Source organism: Chiloscyllium plagiosum, unplaced genomic scaffold (genome assembly GCF_037043375.1).
Source record: "Chiloscyllium plagiosum isolate Xiang-an unplaced genomic scaffold, Cpla_swu_hap1 HiC_scaffold_45, whole genome shotgun sequence".
Taxonomy (NCBI): domain Eukaryota; kingdom Metazoa; phylum Chordata; class Chondrichthyes; order Orectolobiformes; family Hemiscylliidae; genus Chiloscyllium; species Chiloscyllium plagiosum.
This window is the reverse complement of record NW_028270183.1, coordinates 39,090,393-39,109,931: the sequence shown is the minus strand read 5'-3', so window position 1 is coordinate 39,109,931 and position 19,539 is coordinate 39,090,393. Positions and strand designations below refer to the sequence as shown.

The 19,539-nt window shown below is 41.2% G+C and overlaps 1 protein-coding gene across 1 annotated transcript in view; it reads left to right on the top strand.

Annotated features, from left to right (window-relative positions):
• Positions 1-19,539, top strand: part of dsn1 (DSN1 component of MIS12 kinetochore complex) — a 42,435-nt gene that overhangs the window by 3,875 nt on the left and 19,021 nt on the right. Inside the window, exons 2-8 of the mRNA XM_043694661.2 lie at positions 4,338-4,377; positions 7,671-7,722; positions 9,502-9,810; positions 11,735-11,808; positions 12,711-12,783; positions 16,649-16,736; positions 17,512-17,571. Coding sequence (XP_043550596.1) covers positions 4,338-4,377; positions 7,671-7,722; positions 9,502-9,810; positions 11,735-11,808; positions 12,711-12,783; positions 16,649-16,736; positions 17,512-17,571 — 696 coding nt within the window. The remainder of the gene's footprint in view (positions 1-4,337; positions 4,378-7,670; positions 7,723-9,501; positions 9,811-11,734; positions 11,809-12,710; positions 12,784-16,648; positions 16,737-17,511; positions 17,572-19,539) is intronic.

Below are 19,539 nucleotides of genomic sequence, written 5' to 3'. Positions count from 1 at the left end.
CACTAGTTGATGGAGTGTATACCTGTGTGAGTGGGTGTGCATGTCAGTGTGTGTGAGAGAGTATCCTTGGCAGAGTGAGAGAGTTTATACTGTGGTGGGATCACCTGCAGTGTAACATGAACTCAAGATCCCATTTGAAGTCATCATGATGGGTACTGAACTTGGCTATCAGCCTCTGCTCAGCGACTCTGCGATGTCCACCTGGGAGGACATTCACCCGAAATCTCAGAGCACCGCAGATGGTGCAAATGTGAAATACAAACAAAGTCCTGGTGAAACTCAAGATTTGCTATTTTTGTGGAGAGAAAAAGAACAGTTAATGTTTCCAGTCTGATATGAGTGTTTCAGTTTTGATTTGACTTGAAATGCTAATTATTTCTCTCTCCACAGAGGTTGCCAGAACTGCTGAGTTTCTCCAGCACTTCCTTTTTTTAAAAAAATTATTGTCTGTTTGTGCTGTAAATAATTTGCAATCATGTATTTGGCAGATTATTATTTGTGGATTCTTCAGCACCCACGTTGGCATTCCAGTTGTAATGCTGAGGAACTACGACAACGTTGGAATGAAATGGTCCCTTAGGTCTAGCCAAAATGGATGAAGAACAGGGGAGTACTCCCCCATGTTGTGACCATCACTAACTGGTCATTTATATTTATTGGGTGTTTGCTGTGCCTAGGTTAGCAAATGTTTGTTTCTGAGTTATTTAGTACCACAAAACAACCCTTGAAAAGTGTTTTAAATTTCCAAATAGTTTGAAACCTTTAAGATTTGGAAAGTACTGTTTTTGATGTATGTAATTTTTTATATTGCTGATGAAAAGTGTTTAATCCTGGCAGGACAAGAGCAGTTATTTTATTATGGGTTTAAGACTAAATCTTGTCCTCCCAAGAACTGCTGATGACAGTTTATAAATAATGAATCATAAGGTATAGAAGTCAGTGAAGATGTAAAGTACAGAAGATGCTGGAGATGCTTAGCATGTTTGACTACATTTGTAGGGTGAGGAATGGTGTTTACATATGAGGCCTGTGATGTTTGATCAAAATTGGGAAAAGTTATAAGTTAATACTTTTTAAACAAGCGAATGGTAGGAGAGTGGGAAGAAGAATAAAAATAAACATCTATGACAGGGTGAAGGATGGGAAATATTAAATAACAAAAAATGTGCAAGGTCATTGTGGTAATAGACAATTAAAAAAGCATAAGGAATTTCCATTAATGGCAGAATCCTAAGTAGCAGCCACTTACAAGTAAATAAAAGAAATGAGAGAAACCGTTGTTAAGTCCAGAACACTCAGGTGCCCAGTGGAAAGACGTCTTATTTCTCAAGCTTCCATGGAACTTCATTGGAATGCTGCAGCAGGCTAGTGTCAAGAGTCAGAGCAAAGTGGAGAATTAAAATGACAAATGATTTGAAGCTCAAGGTAATGTTTGTGGACTGAACAGCATGTTCTGCATGCCATTAGCTATTCTGTGTTTGGTCTTCTCAGCATAAGATTGGATTGTAAACCTGCTACATAGTCAAACAAATAAATTGATTGTGAAAGGTGCTTAATAAATGCCACTGTAGATGTCACCTAGCATGGTGACAAAATGTCTGAGAACAAACCCACCAGCTCAGCGAGCAAACAGACAACCTGATCCATGACCTGAGCTACAAACCATCTCCAAAATGTCAGTCTTGTAAATCCTGAGAGATCTGTAGGTATTATTAATCAACATGTTCAGGCATGTTATGAGACACCTCTGGGCAAGTGAGTCTTGAACCCAGGCCCTTTGGCTCAGAAGTACCAATGTGTCATGAGCCCTCATGATGAGAACTATATTGGGGGAGGGGTGAAATTAAAGATGTCATAAAGTGATCTAAATTCTTTTCCTGTTTCAATAAAAACACTTCTACTCCATTGATGCAACCAACAGAATACTTTGGAAACTGAACTTTGGTGTTGAGGTATTCATGGTTTAGCAAAGTGCAATGGTGAGTAAGATTCATAAGGCATCTCTTTCTTGTAAAAAAAAGTTAGTAGCTCAATTAATTGTTTTTAAATTCCTAATCATAATGAAATATTCTCAGTTACATAATTTTGAGATGAAGTACTGATATTGTTGGTAAAAATGGCATTTGGGGGTGATAAATCAAGTGCGCAATTCACTTAGGATGAGAAAAATGTTAGGATACTTCCTAGATGGATTCTAGGGGTAACTGGAGAAATTCAGTCATCAAATTATAGAAAAGATAAATGTGGAATTTTGGCAATCTTCAGTAAGTTTTAAAAACAGCTGTACTCGTCATTCAGCTCCTTGGCCTGCCCCAGTATTCAACTAGATTACCTTTGCTCCATTTACACATCTTTTGCTCTGCCATTTACCTAAGGAAAAGTATAATTGCCTTAGGTGTAGTGCAAGAAAAGTTTCGGGGAAGGTTTTTGTCCCTTGAGGACAGATTGAGGCGACCAAGCCAATTTTTCCCGTGAACAAAGAGAATTGCAGCACAGGAACAGTCCCTTTGGCCCCCCCCAAATTTGCATCAATCTGTATCCTCTACCTAAACCTGTCACCTATTTTCTAAAGATCTGCACTCCTCTGCTTCCTACCCATTCTTGTATCCGTCTAGATATATCTTAAATGATGCTATCATGCCTGCCCCTACCACCTCAGTTGGCAAAGTGTTCCAGGCACCCACCACCCACTCTGCATAAAGAACTTTCTACGCATATCTCCCTCAGACACTTCTCCTCTCACTTTGAACCCATGACCCCTAGTAATTGAGTCCCCCAATCTAGGAGAACGCTTCTCGCAGTCTACCCGCTGTATACTTCTTATGATTTTGTAGACCTCAGTCAACCTCCTTCAACCTCCATCTTTTTCTTGAAAATAATTCTCATCTACTCAACCTCTCTTCATAGCTAGCACCCTCCATACTAGGCAACATCCTGGTGAACCTGCTCTGCACCCTTTCCAAAGCATCCACATCCTTTTGGTAATGTGGCAACCAGAACTGTACGCAGTATTCCAAATGTGGCCAAAGCAAAGTCTTGTACACTGTACATGACCTGCCAAATCTTGTACTTGATACCCTGTCCCATGCCGTATGCCATTTGGAGAAATTCCCTTCCACTACTGCTCTCTGTCTTCTGCTGCCCAGCCAGATCTCTATCTCTCACCCTGGATTCCATGCGACTTCACTTTCTCCAGCCTGACTGTGTGGAACCTTGTCAAACGCCTTACTGAAGTCCATGTATATGACATCTACAGCCCTTCCCTCATTATGAATGAGAGGAGATCTCATTGTTAACATAAAACTGTGGTTATCTGTGGCTGCCCTAACTAAGCAGGCAGGTGACAGCCCACCTCAGCATTAGGACTGAAGTGAGAGAGTGGATCCTTGAAATTCTGTAGTTCAGAAGACTGTGATAGGACAACTAGTTGTGAGGACAAAAATGTGGAGGTATGTGATGTTTTGAAATGGAAGGAGACAGTATGTGACAAAATTCTTATTAGCATAGTTCCCAGCCATTTGTACTAAATATGAAATAGTCTTGGGAAAGCGTTATACACCAGCACTAAATTGTGATGGGATTATGCATTCTTCTTGTAATGTACTAATGCCAATATCCAGATTATGTAAAAGCAATATTATATATTGTGCCGTTCAGGTCAATAATTGGAACTCTTTCCTGGGAATAGGAAGGCTTTTGATAGTGTTCCCTATGTGCATACCAACGTGCTAGTCCCTATATGGGTCATGCACAGGTCACCTCCATTATATAAGTGTGCCTGAAGAAATTAAAGGGACCATGCATGTTAGAAAAGAGGGAACATTGGTTATGGGTCAAATTCCACAACAGATACTTAATTATATAATCCAGCCACATCAGTTCAGGTCTAGAGAAATGCTAGATTAAAATGTTAAACTCCATCTGTGCCTTGTGTGGATGTAAAAGGTTGTAATGCACTATTCTAAGAGCTGTCAAATTGTCCCTGGTGTGCTGCTCAATATGTATTCTTAGCCAGCTTTACACAACAGATGATCTACTAAGTTATTTTGTTTCTTTTTTGTGGGAATTTGCTGTATGAAGTCAGCTGCTGCTAAATTTGTGTCATTACAATAGTTTAAGTGTAATTTATTAGCTGTAAAACAATTTAGCACATCCTGTAGTTGTAAAAGACTCTATAGAAACACACGTTATCTCTTGAGGTGATAATTGTATTTGCAATGTGTCAAAGCTTCTTTTGGGAGATATTCCTGGACCATTTTTCTCTTAAAACACAATTGTTAAAAGCCCTTTCTCTATTTCAGAAGTTATTTATAAACTGTTTCTGTTCTGTTTACCAGACTTCGGCGTTCCAATCAAACTACACCACTGTCAGATCAGGTCAGTAATATATTTTTCAAAAAAGAAATCTTTGAATATTTGCTTATGACAAGTGACAACATTTTTAGATTAGATTAGATTAGATTAGATTACTTACAGTGTGGAAACAGGCCCTTCGGCCCAACAAGTCCACACCGACCCGCCGAAGCGTAACCCACCCAGACCCATTCTCCTACATTTACCCCTTCACCTAACACTACGGGCAATTTAGCATGGCCAATTCACCTAACCCCTGCACATTTTTGGATTGTGGGAGGAAACCGGAGCACCCGGAGGAAACCCACGCAGACACGGGGAGAATGTGCAAACTCCACACAGAGAGTCGCCTGAGGCGGGAATTGAACCCGGATCTCTGGCACTGTGAAGCAGCAGTGCTAACCACTGTGCTACCGTGCCGCCCACATTTCCCAACTATGACCCCTCGCACCAGTCAATCCTGCCCTGGGGAAAGGTCTCTGGCTATTGACTCTATCTATTCCTCTCATTATCTTGTATACCTCGATCAGGTCTCCTCTCTTCCTCCTTCTCGCCAGAGAGAAATGTCCAAGCTTATTCAACATTTCTTCACTTTTTTCCTTTGGGTCTGGATTAATCATAAAGCATTGACACTTTTTCCCCAACCAAGGATTCCCAACATCTTGGTTGACAGGCCCCTTAACTGTATCCAACCTATCTGCTGAACTTCTGCTCTCACCCCAACGCATTCCATGCATTCACAACTCTCTGCGTAAAGAACCTACCTCTGACATCTCCTCTATACCTTTCTCCTAATATCTTAAAACTATGACCCCTCGCACCAGTCAATCCTGCCCTGGGGAAAGGTCTCTGGCTATTGACTCTATCTATTCCTCTCATTATCTTGTATACCTCGATCAGGTCTCCTCTCTTCCTCCTTCTCGCCAGAGAGAAATGTCCAAGCTTATTCAACATTTCTTCATAAGGCAAGCCCTCCAGTCCAGGCAGCATCCTGGTAAATCTTCTTTGCACCCTCTCCAAAGCCTCTAAAACTTTCCAATAGTAGGGCAACCAGAACTAGACACAATATTCCAAGTGTGGTCTGACCAGAGACTTGTAGAGCTGTAGCAAAACTTCACGGCTCTTAAACTCATCCCCCTGTTAATGAAAGCCAAAACACCATATGCTTTCTTAACAACCCTATTCACTTGGGTGGCAACTTTGAGGGATCTGTGTACTTGCACACCCAGATTCCTCTGTTCCTCCACACTGCCAAGAATCCTGTCTTTATTCCTATATTCAGCATTCGACTTCAACCTTCCTAAATGCATCACTTCGCATTTATCCAGGTTGAACTCCATCTGCCATTTCTCAGCCTAGCTCTACATCCTGTTTATGTCACACTGCAGCCTGCAATAGCCCTCGATACTATCGACGGCACCTCCAGCCTTTGTGCCATCTGCAAATTTACTAACCTACCCCTCAAACTCCACATCCAAGTCATTGATAAAAACTACAAGGAGCAAAGGCTCAAGAATAGACCCCTGTGGGACCCCACTCAACATTGACCTCCAGGCAGAATACTTTCCATCTACAACCACTCTCTGTTTTCTGTCAGCCAACCAATTCTGAATCCAGGTAGCCAAATCTCTCTGTATCCCATATCTCCTGACTTTATGAATGAGCCAACCATGGAGAACCTTATTAAATGCTTTGCTGAAGTCCATATACACCACATCCACTGCTTAACCTTCATTGACCTGTCTTATCATCTCCTCAAAGAACTCAATAAGATTTGTGAGGCATAACCTGCCCCTCATAAAGCCATGCTGACTGCCTTTAATCATGCTATGCTTTGTCAAATAGTCATAAATCGTATCCCTCAGAATTCTTTCCAAAACTTTGCTGACCACAGATGTAAGACTGACTGGTCTGTAATTGCCAGGGATTTCCCTATTACCCTTCTTGAAAAGAGGAAGAACATTCGCCTCCTTCCAATCTCCTGGTACGACTCCCGTAGAGAGTGAGGAGGCAAAGATCCTCGCCAGCGGCTTAGCAACCTCTTTTCTCGCTTCCCGGAGCAGCCTAGGATAAATTAAGTCCCTGGGGACTTATCAATCTTAATGTTTTCCAAAGTTTCCAGCACACCAAGTTCATCAATCTTGACCTGGTCAAGCCTGTATCCCAGCTCCTCAAAGTTCTCATTCACAACAAAGTCCCTTTCCTTGGTGAAAACCGAAGCAAGAAACTCATTTAGGGCTTCCCCTGTCTGCTCAGACTCCACGCACAAGTTCCCTCCACTATCCCTGATCGGCCCTACCTTTTCCCTGATCATTCTCTTATTCCTCACGTAGGAGTAAAATGCCTTTGGGTTCTCCCTAATCCTTCTTGCCAAGCCCTTTTTGTGCCCCCTCCTGGCTCTCCTCAGTCCATTTTTGAGCTTCTTTCTAGCAAGCCTGTAATCCACTGAAGCTATGCTAGATCCATGCTTCCTCCATCTTATGTAAGCTGCCTTCTTCCTTTTGACGAAAAGCTCCTCTGTTCTTGCCATCCAAGGTTCCTTACTTTTACTCCTTCTTGCCTGTCTCAGAGGAACAAATTCGTGCATCACTCTCAACAACTGCCCCTTAAATAGTCTCCACATGTCTGCTGTGCCCTTTCCGTGGAACAATTGCTCCCAGTCTGTACTTCCCAACTCCTGTCTGATAGCGTCATAATTTCCTTTTCTCCAATTAAATATCTTCCCTCGGTGACTGTTTCTTTCCCTCTCCAAGATTATGGTAAATGTGAGGCAGTTATGATCACTGTCACCAAAGTGTTCTCCCACCGCGAGATCTGACACCTATCCTGGCTCATTGCCGAGCACCAAATCCAAAATAGCCTCTCCCCTTGTTGGCCTGTCCAAATACAGAGTAAGGAAACCCTTCTGAACACACCTGACAAAAATGGCTCCACCAAGCCATCTGCATTTAGGAGGTTCTGGTCGATATTGGGAAAGTTGAAATCACCCATAACACCAACCCAGATACATCTGCATTATTCCAGAATTTGCCCGCCTATGCGTTCTTGAGCTTCTCTACTGCTATTATTAGGTGGTCTGTAGAAGCTTCTAGCAAACCACTTCAGTATGAGAGTGCAATGTTATACTCAGTTAAACACAAGAATCCATCTTTTCATTTGAATTGATATATTTCCTCATGACAACCATTTATAAAATTCAGATCTAAACTGCATTCCTGATATGAATGCATAAAATGGCAGCCTAAGCAGAACAGCAGTGAAATGGATCTGAACAAACTATAATGACCAATGATCTTAACATTTTTAATCCCCAATAGAGTTCCTCATCTAAAAGAAAATATAGCAGAAATCAGAAGTCTGGAAACTCTGGTAAGAATCTGTTACTATGTGCACACATATGTTTTGTTGAGTCAAATGTGAGAAGTACTTTATGTACACAAGTACTTTAATAAGGCAAACTGTTCTGACAAAGTTCAAAATGAAAAGTTAAAAGTGGTTAAGGAAAACTTAAACATCGCTGACAGGAGAGGTGATCATTATACAAAGTACAGTACTATAGAGAGCATTCTTTAAAAAAGAGTTACACTGAGACTTGTCAATGGCTGATAGCGCTCAATGTGGACAAATGTAAGCTATTAAGAAAGTCAAAAAAAAGCCCCATGAGCGCTGAATGCATGGGTTAGACCTTGTCTGGTCAAGTTGGAAGAGATTTTGCACTGTTAACTTGTTGCTCATCACACTTAGATATAGTGAGGGAGCAGTTAAGAAAGCAAATAAGAAGAATCTATGTTGTGTTTCAAACCTCCAGAGGTCACACTGTCTTGTTGCTGTTGCTTTACCATCAATAGTAATTGACCTGTGTCTGAAGAGAAATTCTATTCAAAAGATAAAAGGCATATCAGTGCGGGAGTCCTGACATCTATGTTTCTCAATAAGTTAGGTAAGGCTTCTCAGAGAAAAAGCCAAGAGAATCAATTTGAAGTCTTTAGCACTTAAAATCTCAGTTTAATAGCCTGCCACTCACTTATTTAAAAGACTTGCTGACTAAAATGTTAAACTGTGATTGTGTGAAAGAGAATGTACACGCTGATATACGCATTGTTTGGTGTGTGTAAATTTCTTACTGATTCATTGTTCCATACTTTTGCTATTGCTCATGTGGTTTGGCACTGCACACTTACCTTTTTGCTTGTGTCTAATGTAAACACCAGGATGGTCTAGTTGGGCTGAATGTCACATTTATGAGCTGTATGTTCTATATAATTCTAATCCCTGTTTCACTTTGGTTGAGCTTATTTTAAAATTAAAGAAATAGCATCTGCATGTACCTCTTATTATGTTGGCTTCTATATAATGCTTGATGCTGACTTTGGTCAGCTGTTTCACTGTACTCCAGCACAAGCTTTCTGCAAAGTGGTTTCTCTATCTAGTTGCAGACATGGTCCATCTTCAGAAGGGAGTGAAGTTTCAGCTGTTTGCTTTCTTCACTTAAGTAGCACTGCGAATTTGCTGATCTCACATTGCCCTTTTAGACAACATTTGCCCTTTCCTACCATATTGTTGCTGGCAGGCTGTTAATCTTCAGTTCTTGTAGTCTGTCAGCTGTGAGGATCTTTGAGATTTCCTGATGAAATGAAAGTACTTTAGAAATGTGCATTTATCCAGTACTGTGCTTCTGTCATCTGATAACTTTAGTAAACTGTGAGAGCAAAACAATCTACTGGCAACACTTATAGATAATGAAATTTCAATCTATTTCAGGGAGTAGCATTGTCCAAATAATTTACACTAATTTGTTACATAGATATCATTAAATTTGAAATGTTAGCTATTAATTATTACTTAATCTTGGCAATGGAGTTAATAGTTAACTGTTCTTTGAACCCAGAATGCCGTCACTATCTGTTAACCTATTCTGAAAATGTGTATTTAGTCCACAATAATCTCTCAGCAGAAAACAGCTTGAGCAGTCCTCTTGACACCTTCAATTCTTTAGATTCTGTTAGAATGTGGAAGAGATGAGAAAGGAAGTTTTTGCTTCTGTTTCTTTATGAAGTCATTTATGTTCAGGCAGCTCCTGTCCACCTAATGGAATATCTTCTGTTTTGATTGTTGTCGCATGTTTTCTTAACTATTTAATTTTTTTAGAGTCCATCACTAAGCAGGAAGGAGCCCCACAAAGGAGCAGCTTCCAGTCCCGGCGCAGTCCCAGGCTAAACCCTGGTGTGTGTGCCGATACCAATCTGATTTCTCCAGGACATGCCAGTGTCAGCCCAAACTCCCAAGGCAGGATGACTCTTGTCAACCTTACTGGAGAAACGGAGGTCAGTAAGCCACCATCTCCCAACAAGCGGCTCAAGAAAAGTCCAAAGTCACGGTCACTATCCTGGCGACGCTCCAGTTTCAAGGGTGGTAAAGGGCGGAAATCCCTCCCACCAATCCACCATGACGCAACAGGTGAGGACTTGTTTGTTTACCAAACATGGTGCCTGCTTTGAAAACTTCACTCTGTTATATCTGCAGCAAGAAACAGGCTTAATTCCTACCTTTTCATTTTGAGACCTTTTCATGGAATGTAGAGGCAATTCAACCCAATGTCCTGCACTAGACAACGTTTCTCACTGCTCAAAGCTCCTTCTGCTCTCTGCACTAGAAGGGGATTTCCACAGAACTTTTAACAAACTTATCGGATAAGTACCTTGACCATGGCGATTGTCAAATTCCTCAGTGTTAACGGTTTGTAAGCAATCCCCTTTCAGACCAGCACCATTTCTCACAGAGCCCAACTTGCCTTTAAAGAATTTCCACTGGTGTAATTCAAAGGTATCGTTCATAGGTGCTTACATGATTGGTATAAATTAACTTGTGAAGATTGTTCATTGACAGCTTGATATTTGCTCTCTCCAACTGCAAGAGATGACTTATCAAACCAAGAAGAATCCCTACTTTGAGGTGTGGGAGGGAGAGGAAAGGGTTGATTACTATTGCCTCACTGCCAGAGGCTGCAAATGGTGCACCTTTGGCAGTATGCTGGAGGTAGGCCTGTCACCCTGTCTGCAAAGCCATAAGAAGAGCTTTCTGGGTCATGCGTACGGTCTCTTTCGCATCCACAGCCTTGTTGTTGAAGTGTTTAATGACCAAACTGTTCTCTCATTGTAAAAGCGTCCTTTCACTCTGTGTATGTTCCTTGAGACCCAATCCTTCTTAATTTGTAACGTTTAAAGCATCTTCCTTTGCTTTGTTTCTGCTTTTCATTACCTTTCAGAGCATCTTGAGTTTTGATTTAATGTGTACTTGCCTTTCTTTATTGTTTTGCTCCAGCCTGGATGGCAGTTTGAATCTACAGGTGCAAGCTGCAGCACCTCTGAGATTAGACCAATTCTGCTGGTACCAGTATTTGGAACAGGAGTCAGTCACAGAGCTTCAATCATTGGTATCTTTCCCTTTTGTTTTTGAAAATGCCTTCACAGCATTGTGGGCAGCCTATATTGCCCATCCTTAATCGGCCTTGATAGTGAGCTACCTTTTTGAACTGCTACTGTCCATTTGATTTTGGTGTACCCATGATGCTGTTAAGAAGGGAGTTCTAGAATTTTGACAGCAACACTGATATTTACAAGTCAGGGTGAGAAGGGGCTTAGGGAGGAGCTTGCTGATGATAGTGTTCCCAAAAAAAGCCCTTGATATACATTTTTCATTGCATTTTAGTACATCAGAGTGTATTGCAGGTATCGTCACTGCTGTAAAATAGGCAAGCAAAGTAGCCAAGATGATACAAACAGCAACATGATCACAACCAGATAATCTACTTGTTTTTTTTTTTGAGTAAATATTAGAGGCTTGATGTTGCTGTTCTAGCCTGTTCAACTATTCAGTGAAATGATAGCTGATGTGCATCTTAACTCCATCTACGTGCCTTAAGTCTTTGCTCCCTTGTTGGTTGTAATGTGTTGCCTTTTTAACAGTTGTGTAATCAGCTTCATTCTGAGTTGCAATTCAACCAAGAGAAACAACCTGCAACGTTTTGGTGCTCTCTGGCGTAGAATTTTTTCTCAAGGTCTCCCTTGTCCTTGGCCTCTTTCAGACAGCAGTACAATATTATAGCATAAATAAATGTATATGACTCTAGTTTATGATCACTTTGTGCTACATGTCAAGATCACGCACCTCCCAAGTGCAACTGAAAATTTCTCACTCTGATGCCTGTTTCTGAATGATAGAGGCTAGAGTCCTCTTTTCAAAACATCCAGAATTATTCATGTGTTTCTTTAAAAGTTTACTACCTCAAAAAAAATTGAGTAAAAATTTGAAGTTGGAAATTTTGAATCGATCTTAAATGCACATTTTAACCCTAACATTTCAACTTTATCCAATTCTTCAGAGATTTTTGAGGGTATCAGCACAGACTTGCCTGAGGATGAAAGACTGGCACTGCTGTTTCATGCGTGTTTGGAGGTATGAAACTTTAAAAATTAATTTTGCTTACTGTGCATTCTGAATATTTGTGTAACCACTGGGATTTCACTAAAAGTAGCAGTGAAGATGTGAAATATTCATATTGTGCCCAGTATAGAGATTTTTTCATCCAATTGCAGACGTTTTCCTGTCCAAATTTGTGTGAGTTCTTCCTGTGTTAAATATCTGAGGTTGAAATTAATTAGACAGAGTCCCAACTTAGATTTTCTGGTCAGTTTTACTTCAACTTCGAGGAGAAAGTGAGGTCTGCAGATGCTGGAGATCAAAGTTGAAACTTTATTGCTGGAACAGCACAGCAGGTCAGGCAGCATCCAGGGAACAGGAGATTCGACGTTTCGGGCATAAGCCTGAAGAAAATCTCTATACTGGGCACAATATGAATATTTCACATCTTCCTGAAGAAGGGCTTATGCCCGAAACGTCGATTCTCCTGTTCCCTGGATGCTGCCTGGCCTGCTGCGCTTTTCCAGCAACACATTTTCAGCTTCAACTTCCAACATGCTGGTTACTTGTTCCCTGTAAATTTGCACCAAATTGTTCCTTAGTTACTATGCAGTCATCATCTCTTTGTAAATTCTGTTTGGTCTCTGGCATCCCTGCCAGACCCTATTAGATGATAATACCCTGCCTTGCAGTTATGTGGAAGGTCACCTTAAACTCGAGGAGCATGGATTATCTTGAATGCTTTTTTGTGGGAAAGGTCTTAGCAAACACCTTGTCATGCAGGAAAACAGAAGCTCGTGACTAATTTTGAGCCATGAGCACAGGCTTAACTGAAATGCCATTCGGCATCCATACACTTACTGTAAAGAGCTTTTTTGCCTTTAGTTGATTTTTTTTAGATGGATATATGTAAAACTGTTCCTGTTTCTGTTTCTCAGTATACTTTGCAAAAGCTGCAACGCTCCTCGGAAGCACAAGAGGCCTTCAGTCTGGAAGCCTTTCAAAATCACGGTTAGTCATCTCTAATATATTCTCCAAGCTAAGCTTCTGTTCTTGCTCAGTTAAGTTGATCACCCGTATGTCGACTTGTACTGTATTTGGTAAGGCAACACTATCGTCTGCAATTGCCTGGCACTTCCATTGGTTTTTGCCGCCATTCTATTCTCTAGTTCCTGAGGTTCTGCTCCCAAGGTAAGACACTTGCTTGTCTGAAGGTTAAATCAGCAGCTGCTTCTTGCATCACTGGGATAATGGCATAGTAAGAAGCATGAGGCAAAAAGTTCCACAGATCCTCTTCCTGTCTGGTTAAACTTCAGCACTGTAGCCTGTACAGACCATAAGACAAGAAGAAATAGGAACAGGAGTAGGCCATTCAGCGCTCGAGCCTGCTGTGCTGTTCCATAGGATCCTGTCTGATCTGACATTCCATACATGCATTTTCCTGCCCTTCTCCCCATATCTTTGATTCTCCTATTGGTCAAGAATTCCTCTATCTCAGCCTTAAATATATGCAAGGAATCTGCTCCCACAGCTCTGTGGCAAGGAGATCCAAAGATGTTTAAACCATCTGAGAGCAGAAATTTCAGTTTGAGAGTTTTAAATTGGCACCCATAATTCTGAGACAATGCCTTCTTGTCCTAGGATCTTCCATGAGGGCAACACCCGCTTAAGAATTCTATATGTTTCAATAAGATCACCTGCCTTTCTTAAATTCCAATGATTAGAGTCCCAACCTGTTTAAACTTTGATTATAAGACAGTCCCTCCATATTGGGGATCATCCAAGTGTACCTTCTCTGAACTACCTCCAATAAAATAATATTTTTACAGAAGGGTGCCAAGCTGCTCACACTATTCCAGATGTGGTCCCACCAGCACCTTGTATAGGTGCAGTAAGACTTACCTACTGTTAGGCTCCAATTCTCTTGGAATAAGGGTCAACATTACATTAGCCTTCCTGCCTCCTGGCTGCATCTGAGTGCTAGCTTTCTGTGTTTCTTGCGCAAGTACCCTTAATCCCTTTGTGTTGCAGCTTTCTCCATTTAAATAGTACTCTGTTCTTTTGTTCTCCCTTCCAAAATGAACAACTTCACATTTTCGCACATTATACTCCATTTGCTAACTATTTTGACCACTTAAATAACCTATCAACATCTCAAATCAGTTGAAGCTGGTGGAGAAGGGTGGTTAATGTCCACTATTCCACAGAATCTAGACCTCCGATCTGAATTGTGCTGTACTTTTCCATCCCCACAACAAAATAATTTTCAATAATACATCCTGTTGGTGGTATAAGAAAGTTTCCCTTCTGTCTCTGCTTTTGCTGAGGTGAACAGTCAGAGTTATCCGGCTTCAGATGGTGGAAAAGAGCTTTTTGGTTTTTCCCTTCCAGAGCAGTGAACAGTTGAAGTGTGTGTGATGTTTTCAAGTCCATGGCCTTGCCCTTTGAACTTCTCTAACTTCCTTCAGCCTGACAATCCTTAGCACTTCTATCACTCCTTTGTACCAATGGTGACTATGCTTTCAGCTGCTTTGACTCTGAAATTCCCTCCCCAATTATTTCTCTTTTCTCTCCTTCATTTAACATGCTGCCTAATACCCAGATGCCTCTTTGATCAAGTGTTTGCTTATCTGCCTAGGTATCTACGTTCTGTGGATTTTTGTTCAATTTTTCTTAGATGTTTAGCAGTCTGATTAAGTGCCTTGAGACATTTTGCTTTGTGAGGAGCTGAAATCAAATGTTACAACAAGCTTCTGTCTTTATGAGTAGTGTTGAGCAGGGAGTGCAGTAACTTGGCTCATCTTCCACCTCTGTATGATCTGAGGCTCCAAAGCTAATCTGTCTCAGTCTAACTATGTACCTGAACATATGAAGAACTGCATAGAATCGGACAGTGCCTCAGAGTCTAGGTACTGAAGGTAGACCAAAATACAGTATTGGGAATTGACTCAATATCCATTTTAATTACCAGCTTTTGTAAATCTGAGGTTTTAACTCTGTACAGACTTATTTAATTCTGCCACAAAGCCTTAAAAAGGTTGCAATGTGAACTGAACTTGACCACAGAGCCAGCACAATTTATAGAATTAATAGTTTTGCCAAATATCTGAAGAAGGAGTCAGATACTCATTAAAATACAAACATTCTGTGACCTTTGTTCACCTGTTTGGCAGCTTTCACAATGAAAGTTAGTTTAGTTGGCTGAGGTGATGGCAGCAACTTCCTGTCCTGATTCCTTGAATCTAATCCTGCATGATGAAGCACCTCTGTGGGCATCTTTATCATTCTGATTCTTTTCAAATCTGAATGTCTGCCTAAATTATTTCTTTGAGAGATTGTCGAGCTTGGTGACTCGAGAGATAAGCTGCTGTTTAGATCTATATTAGCGTTGCCAACATAAGCAATGCGTTTTCCATGCACTCAGGTGCTCGCTGTACTTATGAGTGGTTTATTACGGATTCTACTTGGTCTCTAACTTCCACACTCTCTTCTGAAGACACGGAGAGCTTGTGTAGTGAAATAAACATCCTGTTTCTGCCCTGGAGGTGCTGCCATATTTTCTGAAGATGATCAGAAAGATTTGCCTTTACAGAGAGTCTTACAATATCTGATACCTTTTCACAATGTCCAATACCTTTTCACAACCAATGAAGGCTTTTTCAATAATAGTTGCTGTGGTGGTGCAAACAAGTCAACAACACGTTTGCATTCAGCAAGCTCCACAGCAAAGAGTGTAAATTGTGTCTTTGTAATATTGATTGACCAGAATCTTGGGAATAAACTCCCCTGCCGACCTTTGGAAATAGTGCTATGGGATCATGTATGTCCAATGTCAGTTACCTGCTGCAACATGCTGTTATCTATGCAACATCTGCACTGGAATGTGCAACAGTGATCATGGAATAGATCATAGAATCCCTACATTGTGGAAACAGGCTCTTCAGCCCAACAAGTCTACACCGAACCTCTGAAGAGTATCCCACCTAACCCCATTCCCTTACCCTATTACTCTACATTTACCCCTAACTAACATCCCTGAACACTATGGGCATTTTAGCGTGGCCAATTCACCCAACCTGCACATCTTTGGATTGTGGGAGGAAGCCAGAGCACCTAGAGAAAACCCACTCAGACACGGGGAGAATGCACAAACTCCACAGTCGCTCAAGGCTGGAATCGAACCCATGTTCCTGTGCTGAGAGGGAGCAGTGCTGACAAGGGTTAGCTGTGCAGCATCTACAGTGGAACATGTAACAGTGTTAACTGTTTGTGCATTTTCCTCTGGTAAACTGGTGCAACTTCTAAAGTTCGAAAACAAAACAAAACCGCAGACCAAAATTCTTAACGATGCAACATATCAGTTGGATATTTGCTCTCTTCACCCACCCATCACCATTTTCACTTACTTGCCCTGCCTTTCTTTCTTTTTTTTCTTTTTCTCCTTTCTTTTGCCTTTATCACACTTGACACTCTGGTTGGAAATGTATAAAACCTGTTCTCAAGCCTTTACCATGGCCTTGCTGAAATCAGCCATTGCACCTACCTTAAATGGCTTCCCATCTGACATTGGACTTTTATTGTTAAGCAGAAGTATTAAACAATAAAGTGAATAGTCTTAGTAATATAATAGTCATTAGTAAGCTCGTTGTGAAGTGGCAGATAATAAATAGCTCACAACTGCTACATTAAACTGAATTTAAGCACTTTATACATAAGCATTTCCTTGCTTTATCACCATCTAGAGAGTCCATCCAGTAAAATGCCTGTTCTTTAACTGCATTTCCTAACGATACAGCCGGATTAGGAAGGTATTGTGCAACCTGTTCGATAGCGTGATGTTTTTCCCTGCTTGATCCTTTATTGTTTGTACCTGCAGCTTCTGATATTTCCAATGATATTAAACGCATTGTTGAGACTATGAAACTAGATGGGACTCTGAGGCAATGCACAGAGAAACCAGACGAGTAAGTGATCTAAGTAAAGAGGCAAGTGTTCAAATATTCGCCACTTCTTTTGGAGAGTTCAAGTTAATAATTCTTGTAGTTTTTGTATGCGGTGTAAGTTTATGTGGCTTTATACATAATTTCCTTACTTTGTTTCCCAACTGAGAACTCGTACTGGAAATCTGCACTCAGCCACAGTCTCTGCTTCTTGGTGACCACCTGCTGGGGAGACCCAACATGACTCAGCATAGGGAAATGGCAGGCTGAATGGGGTAATCTGAATGTCAACCTGCCTGTGCTGCAAGTTTGCTGCATCTCAGCATCATAACTGCGTGTGTGAATCCTACAACACAAACCCTCCCCACATTAATAAATACCCAGAGAACTCCAACTGCTTTCACTGTCTGACCCCCAAAGACATGACACCATTGAATGGCATTGGTCTATGTAATTCCCGACAGTGCAATTACTGCCTCCTTCAACTTGTTCTGACTCATAAAGCCTAAGTGCATTCAAAGTTAAAAATCACACAACACCAGGTTATAGTCCAACAGGTATAATTGAAGCACACTAGCTTTCAGAGCGTTGCTCCTTCATCAGGTGTGAAAGCTAGTGTGCTTCCAATTAAACCTGTTGGACTATAACCTGGTGTTGTGTGATTTTTAACTTTGTACACCCCAGTCCAACACCGGCATCTCCAAATCATAAGTGCATTCAAGAGTGTGATTTCAATAAACTGTGGTGACCATCTGTGGTGTACCTCTGCCAGTCTTTATTTATGGTGTCTATTTTCCAGCGTTCTTCTCAATTCAGAAACGGAGATGCTGATGAAACAGCTAAAGGATGGCATTTCCAGGTAGGCTACCCCATCTTCTCATTTCATATTAAAATTTATTATCGCAGAGAATTTAAAATGATCTCTTTGCTTAGTAGGTTGTCTTAAAAACTCAGAGTTCTCACTGGTCCATGACTCAGTTTATTCAGAAAGTTGCAGGTTCAGTATCCCTTCTGGGAACTAAACAAGCCAGTTCAGGATAGCAGTCTAATGCAGTTGCCAGGGTGCACCGACTGTGAGAGATGTTAAGTTCAGGCTCTCTCTTTTCTCTCAGGTAAATGTAAAATGTCCATGGTACTTTCAGTGAAGTGCAGTCGATTCATGTCCAACATTCTGGCCAGTATTTATGCTTTGATTAACATCACAGGAACCAATTTTTTTTCCCTTTAAGTCATTCACCACATTCCCCTTCATGCCAAACCGTTTCCCACTGACTCCCTTTCAAGACTGGGAAATTGCAGTAACCCCACGGTGAGAACGCTGGTGCCGAGGAGGTAAATCTCGGTATGGCAGGGGAAGTGAAGTGTTTCATTTTCATAAGTTTAATCTTCATTGGTTATTTTGGAGCTGAAATCAGATATCTTGGATTGATCAGTTAGGCCACGGCTATCATATGGAAGAAGTGAGGATGGAAAGGGTCCCTGCAGCTTTTAATGTTCACTCTGAGCTCTGCAGCCACCGTTGTCTCAGAGCTTGTGATCCCTGAATCTTAATATACTTAAAAATATTTTCTAAAGAGTTTTGGAATGTCCTGAGAACATTAAAAGCAGAAGATAAATCAGAGTTTTTCCTTTAAACATCCTCTGCATTTTTTTTCTGAACTGGTGAAATGAGTTTGCAAATCACAGCTCTGTGCAGTGTGCTGCAGCTTCATATACACAGCTTTCCAAGACTAAGCTGGACACCATATCAAAGCAGGACTGGAGAGCTCAAAGTTACTGCCAGATGCAGTGTTATACCAAGTCATCAGTGCCATTCTGTTCCTACTGGGGGTGCTGTTTGCCTTTAACAAGAAAACAGTTACAGCCCTATTACTCTCACAAACAGTACAAATTTGGAAAGTCTGTCAGTAAAAGAGCTCCCTAACGTGTGTGATTTTTAGATTCCCTACAGTGCGGAAACAGCCCTTTGGCCCAACCAATCCACACCGACCCTCCGAAGAGTAACCCAACCAGACCCATTTCCCTCTGACCAGCACCTAGCACAAGGGGCAATTTAGCATGGCCAATTCACCTGACCTGCACATCTTTGGACTGTGGGAGGAAACTGGAGCACCCGGAGAAAACCCATGCAGACAATGTGCAAACTCCACACAGATGGAATCGAACCTGGGACCCTGGCACTGTGAGGTAGCAGTGCTAACCACTGAGCCACCATACCGCACTAAATATTTCTGCATTTTAAGTTCTTCCCTCAACTTCAGGCAGCTTGTCGTACCTGTTGGAATGTGGGACCATGAATGCAGATATCTGTGTACCTAACTCATGAAATTATTCTTCACATAAGGAGAGAAACCAAGCAGGGCACTAAACCCAAGCTTCCAGAACTGAGGATTGACCTCAGAGAGAGTGGAGGATCGGGAGACAGTTCAGCATCTGGTGCTGTCATAAAGGAAAATGAATTGCAATGAAATCAGAGTCAAACTGGTCAGATGATGTGTTAATAATAGCAGTAACTAGATTTACATTGGAAAAATTTGACATTAATATTAAACTCCATAGTGTGTTATATTAGAGGTTTGAGAAGTGGCAGTTTGTCTCATATAAACATAGAAAATAGGAGCAAGAGTATGCCATTCGGCCCTTTGCATCAGTTCCGCTGTTTGTTATTATTATGCTTGATCATCCATTTCAATAGCCTGATCCTGCTTTCCCCCAATCCTTTGATCCCTTTAGTCCCAAATGTTATCCAGCTCCTTGAAATTCTGCAATGTTTTGGCTTTGACTGTCTTCAGTGAGAGCACATTCCACGGGTTCACCATTCTCTGGG